Source organism: the organism of the source record quoted next, unplaced genomic scaffold, assembly GCF_019419815.1.
Source record: "Pyrus x bretschneideri cultivar Hongxiangsu unplaced genomic scaffold, Pyrus_bretschneideri_v1 Contig70, whole genome shotgun sequence".
Taxonomy (NCBI): Eukaryota; Viridiplantae; Streptophyta; class Magnoliopsida; order Rosales; family Rosaceae; genus Pyrus; species Pyrus x bretschneideri.
The window spans coordinates 1,207,795-1,216,611 of NW_025999810.1; the positions used below are offsets into that span (position 1 = coordinate 1,207,795).

At 37.0% G+C, this 8,817-nt stretch overlaps 1 protein-coding gene across 1 annotated transcript; it reads left to right on the top strand.

Moving 5' to 3' along the window:
* Positions 1-2: 2 nt before the first annotated feature.
* LOC103934696 (dolichyl-diphosphooligosaccharide--protein glycosyltransferase 48 kDa subunit-like) lies at positions 3-5,603 on the top strand. Its single transcript, XM_009344448.3, has 13 exons — positions 3-363; positions 498-634; positions 1,326-1,451; positions 1,924-1,977; positions 2,132-2,245; positions 2,879-2,934; positions 3,013-3,054; positions 3,629-3,704; positions 3,962-4,033; positions 4,134-4,259; positions 4,327-4,431; positions 4,997-5,080; positions 5,426-5,603. The coding sequence occupies exons 1-13, from the start codon at positions 93-95 to the stop codon at positions 5,471-5,473; spliced, it is 1,311 nt and encodes a 436-aa protein (XP_009342723.2). The 5' UTR covers positions 3-92; the 3' UTR covers positions 5,474-5,603.
* Positions 5,604-8,817: the final 3,214 nt, after the last annotated feature.

The following is an 8,817-nucleotide window of genomic DNA, read 5'->3' on the forward strand; positions in this document are numbered from 1 at the left end:
GCCAGTCAACACCTCCTCCGCACTAGTTTTGCGATCTGAGACAGAGTAGCTCGCATATCTTCGCCGCAGTCCCTTCCCAAACCCAACCAACCATGTCGAAGCTCGTCGGCATCCTCGCCTTCCTAACCCTAACCCTCCCATTTCTGGCCCACTCCTTCTCGCCGGACCACCCCACCGACCGCCGCGTTCTCGTTCTGCTTGACGACCTCGCCGTCAAATCCTCCCATTCCTTGTTCTTCAAGTCCCTCCAGTCTCGAGGCTTCGAGCTCGATTTCAAGCTCGCCGATGATCCCAAGATCTCCTTTCAGCGATACGGCCTCTACAGCTACGACGCCTTGATCCTCTTTTCTCCTTCCGTCGATCGTACGTCTCTCGGCTTTGAATTTTTGATTGTTTGTGTTTTTGTGATTTGGGAGAAAGTTGTAGAATTTGCCAACTTCGGTCGATTGAAATGGAGGATCAATTTATTCAGAAATTGTGTTTGTCGTGTATTATAGGTTTTGGAGGATCCATTGATCTGGCTGCTATACTGGATTTCGTGGATAGCGGTCATGATTTGATCATTGCAGCTGATACCCATGCATCTGATTTGATCCGGCAAATCGCAGTTGAGTGCGGAGTTGATTTCGATGAGGTTAGTTCAAGCATCGAAGCATTTTCATTGGTTGCTGCATTGATTATATGTTTTCAAGATTGTCAGAATTTCCTCTGAATTGAATTATGTCCAGTATGCATAATATCCTCTACTACCCGAACCCGAAGAGTAGTGCAAGTACTTATGAATGTAGCCAATTCTAATGAAATTTAATTAAATGGGTGCGCACAAAATTGAACTTCTTTAATAACTGCAGGATCATCATTATATCGTGTTATGAACCGTCACTACATTTGAGCTCTTTATGAATGATCTTTGTAGAGGTTTATTTGGGCATCTTGCCAATTACTAATTCCTATGATTTATTTAATTGCACATCAATACATATACTACATTGATGCGATTGGGAGGTTGAAAAAAATCGTACTTCTTAATGCAAATAGTATATTTTCCAATTGTACAAAGAAAAAATCTTTTGTTTTAAATTCCTTTCCTGAAATTATGGATTCGTGTAAAGCATTTGGGCCGCCACTGTTTAAATAGTTATTCTGGATAGATTTTTTCTGCTCCTCTCACCTCATACAGTATTGTACAAGGCTTAATGACACCCAATATTCATATCCTTCCCTTGAACTCATACAAGTTTATCTAGGTCTTACCTTTTCATCCAGCATTTTGAGCTTGATTAAGGAATTGATGCGTTTGGGTATTTTATTTATTATGGGTACAGGATCCTGCTGCTATGGTCATAGATCACACAAGCTATGCAGTTTCAGACACTGAAGGCGATCATACTGTTATTGCTAGTGATGATTTCATCAAGTCTGATGTAATTTTGGGAAGTGAGAAAATTGAGGCAAGTGCTATTCTGATTTACTATTAGTTGTCCAGTTAAATTGTGTTATATCGTGCTCATGTGTGTATGTCAATTGGTAGTATCACTGTTTAGTTTTTACAGAATATTGTTTCCAACTCAATTAATTTCCTGTATGAACTTCCTCAGGGAATTTCTCTGTCCTTTCCTTTTCATTCTTTTTCCCACAAAAAGAATTGTAATTTGGAGAACGTTTTGAACCTGCTAATTTTCTAAATTTGCCTTTTATTTTTGTATGTTTTTCTCTTCCATCAAGTTATATGTGTCTGGCCAGGCCACAGGTTGTCACATTTTTTCTCAAGCCATTCATTTTTTATGTCCTTGTATCCACTAGTAGCTTAAGCAAATTATTCTCAGAGGAAAGATCAGTGGTTGCACTTTGAGACTGTTCAGTGCACACCACTACTAAATGGTGATGTTAATTGTTGTGTTTCCATTGGTTGTTCTGCCACAGGCTCCTGTACTTTTCCAAGGGATTGGCCATACAGTAAACTCTGAAAATAGCCTGGTAAGAATTTTTAGTTATCCATATTCAATGCACTGCAACAAACAAGAGAATCGACCTTTGTGCCGATTAAAGTCATTCAACTGTGATTGTTCATGGTTTTTCCTTTAAATTTTAAAACCTTCTCTTTTTCATGTCAATATATGAAACATTGTAGGTTTTGAAAGTTCTCTCAGCTTCACCTTCAGCATATTCTTCTAACCCCAAAAGCAAGCTATCAAATCCTCCATCACTCACTGGATCTGCTATATCTTTAGTTTCAGTTGTGCAGGTATGTTAACTATTCACTGCCCGTCGCCTGTCGTCCATTCCTCCTTTACTTCATTTCCGTGTCTATTAATTTTGTAATACATATATGATTTCCCTTGTTCATGTGTTTTTTATCCTTTAATTGGAAAAATCATGCTTATGGTCCATGACAAGGAAATGAGATTGATTGTATTAGTTATTTACAACTTTCTGTTGGCTTCATAGCAAAAGAGTACCTCTCTCTTTCTCCGTCTCTCATATTTTTCGGAGGCAAACATAGGACTAATTGCAAGTTGCAACAACATATCTACTTCGAGATAACTGTCCAAGAGCATCCTACTTTTGTTTATCGTTACCCTTTCATATATTTTTTACGTCCTCTTTCGCCTGTGGCCGGTGACTTTTCTCAAAATCCTGCCGTACCTATTGCTATTGGAATGGACTTTAATGCTTGATATTCAGTGTCACAATATAGCTCCCTAGTGTCTGGTTCCTGATGTTTCCATTCATAAACATTACTAAGCCAGTAAAGTTCTTTGGGTGGACTGGTTAGTAAATGAAATCTATTTCCTTTGATGCTTTAGTGATTGAATGTGAGTGCATCTATTGTACACATTGTATTTTCTGTAACGGTTTTCTTGTGTTTGTCGCACAGGCAAGAAACAATGCTCGGGTTTTGATATCTGGTTCATTAAGTTTGTTCAGTGATAGGTATTTGATATTTGCCAGCTAAATGACGTTTTCCTAATTTTTACTGTTTCCACTCACAAGATTTGGTTTTATTTCCAGGTTTTTCAGATCTAAGATGCAGAAGGCTGGAAGCTCAAAGAAGTAAGTGATGCTCTGATTTCTAATTCGATTTCCTTGCCATACTTGTTACAGTTACATTGATATTTTAGGACATCTCCTTTTTTAACTTTCATATAAAGTATGAACTTACACATAATCAAAGAGGAGAAAAGTGCCTTATTAGTGGAGATGCAGCTTGCCTGTGGGGAGTTAACTCATAGCTATACTTCACTTTGTGAAGTGGTCTGGTTGTAGCTTAGTTCCCAAGTTAACTGGTGTATTGGATATGATGAAAATTCAATTGTTGATTGTTTATAAACTAATAAAAGGTTATAGGCTACAGTGCTTGTCGAGGAATGGATGTCCTTTACAACTCGATGATGAGCTATGATTCATGCAGGGATTAGGCTAGACATGTAGACGTCAATAGAAATATGCATGTTGGGGAAGTAAAGGGCTCACAAGCTGTTTATATGATATTTATTTTCCCTATGTAGATGTATCATGACTAAAATATGCATTTTTGAATGGGTCTATTGTGCATATCTCTTAATACCGCAGAATAATTTTCGGTTTGAAAGAAGAAATTTATGAGAAACAATTTTTGTGATAACAGACATGAGAAATCGGCAAATGAGCAGTTTCTGACTGAACTTAGCAAATGGGTCTTCCATGAAAGAGGTCATCTCAAGGTGAGGCAAAAATTATTCATCTCAAGGTGAGGCAAAAATTATTCATCTCAAGGTGAGGCAAAAATTATTTTCTTGTAGTCAGAATATCGTAAGTTTATTTAATGAGGCCTGAACAAAATAAAGAGGAGAACAGTAAAAGAGAAGTGATGGTGGGTGATTTAACTCATCGTATTGCTTCATTATAGCTATCTATAGTCTATAGTTAGCATTTTTGGGTTTCTTAAATCCTCACCTTGTTAAAACATGTTTGTCTGTAGGCTGTGAATGTAAAACACCAGAGAGTTGGGGAAGCCGATGAACCTGCAATTTACAGGATCAATGATGACTTGGTAATTTTATTTACTTACGGTGTTAATAAAACTCCCATAAAACAAAAAGAGCAAAGAAACTAAAGACTTCAGCATCTGACACTGCAATTGCAATTTGAAGGAATATTCAGTCGAGATTTATGAATGGCGTGGACAACGTTGGGAACCATACGTTGCTGATGATCTCCAAGTGCAGTTTTACATGATGAGTCCCTATGTTCTGAAAACCTTGTCGACCGATCAGAAGGTAATGCACTTTATTCACTGCAGATTTTTCGTAAATATCCCAGCTTAATTTTCTTTTTGTGTGTCAGGGTCGTTATTTTACTGAGTTTAGGGTTCCAGATGTTTATGGGGTTTTCCAGTTCAAAGTTGAGTACAAGAGACTTGGCTACACAAGTTTGTCTCTCTCAAAGCAGGTAATTAAATGTTCCTATAAATGGTGTCGATGCATCTCTAACTTGTTAAAAAGAAGATGTTACAATTAAACGAAGTTTTGTATGGATTTATGCTTCAGCTCGATGGAGGACATCATGTACTTAAGAAATTTGAATCTGATAATATAGTATCGAAGCTTCATAATTGATTGAAAATTGTGGGTACATTAATAAAGTTTGAATTAAGTCTGATTAGAAATTTTCAATTTCAATTTACCACAGTTATTCTTGTAAAACTTATTAGTCCAATTAGGTATTAGAATAGGTATTTGAATGGTGAGAAACTGAGAATAAAGAAAAGAACATAAATATAGTATCTACCATTGAACGACCGGCTACTAACGCTTTTTACACCTGGAATGGCATACACTTCAACTTCGAGTAAGGATGATAAGCCTAAAGTACCCCAAACTTTGTATTGTGACAAAATGTGATATTTTATTTATTTATTTTAGTTCTTGCTTTTTATGAGTGAGTCAGGTTTTCTGTTTTAGTGTAATGTTATTTTATCCACTGCTTCAATGGAAACTTGGATATTGAATTGCAGATCCCTGTTCGACCATTTAGACACAATGAATACGAAAGATTTATACCAGCAGCTTATCCCTACTATGGAGCAGCATTTTCTATGGTAACTCTTTTGTTCTCTGGAATGGGCCTCTGTTACATTATACATTCACTCACACGCACGCACAATGAATGCAAAAGATACGTACACACAACAAGCGTCTTAAACAAGGTCCCTTGCCATCAAACTGCCCTTTTCTTATATTTACTTCTATAAATATTCTGGATGTCATCTTTCCAACTCTCGTTTAATGGCGTGAGGAGCATCTCAGCATTCATGGCCGAGTCGTTAGTGTTTAGCTTCTGTATTTTAATTTACACCGGTGGCATAAGCTATTTGTACATAATTTATTGGAGTATGATTTTAGCAGTGTTCTGATAACAAGATCTTCTCGGTATTGTGATGCAGATGACAGGTTTCTTTGTCTTTACGGCAGTCCACCTGTATAACAAGTAGGTGTAGAACAATTGTAGGGGAAGATGTACGGCGATGACTAAGAGCTGATTAGGAACGGAAATTTTGATTAGGCAATAGCATTACGCAGACTTTTCTATATTATAAATGCATTATATTATTAAGTGGTTCATTGCCTTTTTTTTTCTCTTTTCCGAAAGAGCATGATTCATTAAACAGTGTAAAGTATTATATTGGCAGCAGCAATGAACATCTTGCCAGCAGCCACCGAGGCAGCCTCAGAGGAGAAACCGAGTGGTACATTCGACCAAGGCTTCGCAAGGAAAAAGTTTCGTACCCGCTGCGGGAAAAAAACCCCAACCTAAACTTGCCGTTAGAACCGCCAAACCAGGGGAGAGTAACCAGATCCGAAACACCTTCACATAATCTTGCATGTACATCCAAATAGAAAGGCTTTTTAGCCAAATGATCCTTAGATTTGCATAACACATCATTTTGGTCCTTAAGATGAAAATCAGTAGAACTGGTCCTTGAAATTGTTCACCATCTATTATTTTGATCATTCTGTTAAAAACTTCGGTAAGTGTTCCTCTTGGCTGAAAGTTTAGATAATTTTCAAAGTTTTGTAAATTGTTTTTTAACCAAATTCAACCCATAATATATCAAAGTGAAGATAGGAAAGTGTAGAGCAAGATTATACCCATTTGGAAGTCCAATGATTGTCGGAGATGGCCGGAAAATAGCTTGAAAGTTGACTGGTTCGCGGGAAAACTGGAAAACTCACAGGAAACTAGGTAAACTTTAAACGTTTATAACTTCTTCAACACTCAACGAAATCGAGTGATTTAAAATAAAAAAATCATACTTCTGAACGAGACGAAGAGAAAGGTACCTTTCTCGATGATTAAATCGCCATGGTTTGGCCAGAAAACAGCTTGAAAGTGGCTGTCTTGGTCTCGAGTTAGCCACTTTCGAGAGTTTCCCGACCAAATCACGGCGAATTAGCCGTCGAGAAAGGTACGATTCTCTTCGTCTCGTTCAGAAGTATAATTTTTTTTACTTTGAATCACTCGATTTTGTTCAGTATTGAAGAAGTTATGAACGTTTAAAGTTTATCTAGTTTCCCGTGAGTTTTCTAGTTTTCCCCCGGACCAGTCAACTTTCAAGTTATTTTTCGGCCATCTCAAGCAACCATTGGGCTTCCAAATAGGTATAATCTTGTTATACACTTTCCTATCTTCATTTTGATATATTATGGGTCAAATTTGGTTAAGAAACGATTGAGTTACGAAGCTTTGAAAATTGTCTGCACTTCCGGCCAAGAGCTCTGGGACACTTAACGGAGTTTTTAACGGAACGACCAAAATAATGGATAATAGATAATCTCAGGGACCATTTCTATTGATTTTCAATATCAGGGACCAAAGTGATGTGTTATGCAAATCTCGATGACTATTTTGGCTATAAAGCCAAATAGAAATACAAAAGAAAGAAAAAAAATGAAGCTAAAGAAAGATAAAAAAAAAATAAAAATGAAGCCAGGGGTATGTAAAATAACCTTGCTTTGGAAAAAGCTGCAACACGCTTGGCCCGTAATTCCAGCATGCAGGTCGGGCAAGGAGCAGTGCGAGGATGATCCAAATTTGACGGCGATCGGTGGTGTGCTATTCTTATAACAAGGCAAAGGTTTAGGGGGGATGAACTGTGGGGTGGAGAGGTAAAGGATGGATACGGAGGAACATGAAACAATAGGTTTAAAAGAGGAATGAGGATTCTCTTCAGATCCTCTTTGTTAGGATTGAGGTTTTTTAACCGTGTCAGTTCATTGCATATCGTATGGTCATAAATCATTCTAAATTTTTTTTTATTTAAAATTGAACACAAACAGTATTTGATGAAAACTGATCGCATGATGTACGATGAATAGACACAATTAAAGGATCCCTGGGATCCTTACAAAGCGAATCCGGAGAGGATGCTCGTCCTTAAAAGAGGGCGGTTTGTAGACAGGGGAGGGTGAAATTAAACAAGACAAAAAAATTAAAAAGAAACGAGAAACGTTGGGAAATCGATGATAACCATTGGGAAAGCAAGTCACCGACTCCCAAAACGATAGCTAGTGGTGATTGGGATAGGGTTCAAGAAGATGAGGGGTCTAGCAAGTCTAGGTTTGATTTGCTAGATTTGGGGGAGAGGATTTTGTAGTAATGATTCCTTAATTTTAACCCAATTGGAGCAATGGTCTTTCAACTAAAAATTCATGATTATTGGTCCTTTAATTTATTAAAACGTGCATTTATGATCATTTTCGTCAACTCTATTAGAACTTCCGTCGAAATAGTGTCATTTCACGCACATGAGGCTGAATCAAGTGGCAAATATGGAAAACCAAATGGAAAAAAATTATAGCCATGATCCTTCAACTTTAATCCAATTGGAGCCATGATCCTCAACTTTAACCTAATTATAGCAATTGTCCTTCCAAGATAAGTCATCTTGACTGAATTCTAACAAAATTGATGAAAAAGATCATACTTGCATGTTTGATGAGTTGATGGACCAATGATCATGAATTTTTAGTTGAGAGGCTATTCCTCCAATTGAGTTAAAATTAAGGATTAATACTACAATTTTCTCTTTTGGGGAAAAACAACAGGGAGGTGAAGATTGAAATCAAAATTAAGAAGAGTCCGTGGAAAAAGAAGGGGGCTTCTATTAGAAGGAGCTAGAAGTTATGTATGTAAAGTAAAACTGCATCCGTACAATCAAATCTACTCTGGCTTACACCTGGATTTGAAAGAGCATCTTATATCTAAACTACATATTAATAAAACCTATTTGTCAATTAAAAACAAATAAAATTACAATTATATCCTTTAAACATAACTGAAAAAAAATATTAGAAAAAAATAATGGTATTAAAGTAATTTTGAAAAAGCAAGTTTTTGCTGTTTTCTTTTTAAGCCTCACAGCGAGGTAATGTAGTAGTTTTATTCCACCACGTTCCCCTCTAACTTAACCGACTTTCGATTCAAGTGGCAAACCTTGTTGTGGGCAGGTCCAAAGCGAGTGGTCAAAGAAAGAGAGAAGGAGAAGTCTCCTTCGCCCACCAAAAATATCCTCTGTCCATTCTTCTGTTTTGATTAGGGGTAGGCATGGTTTGGTTTGGTGCAGTTTTGAGTGAAACCGAAATTGAAATCAAAATTTTTTACGGTTTGGTTCAGTGCAGTTTTGAAACCAAAACCAAAATGAAACCAAACCGTTTGGTTCGGTTCGGTGCGGTTTCAAACAGTTTCGGTTTGGATTTTAAGAAAAAATGTACAATTTGCAATTTAACATATTAATAAGCTTTTCCCAATAGCAATAGGAAAAAGACATTTGTTATG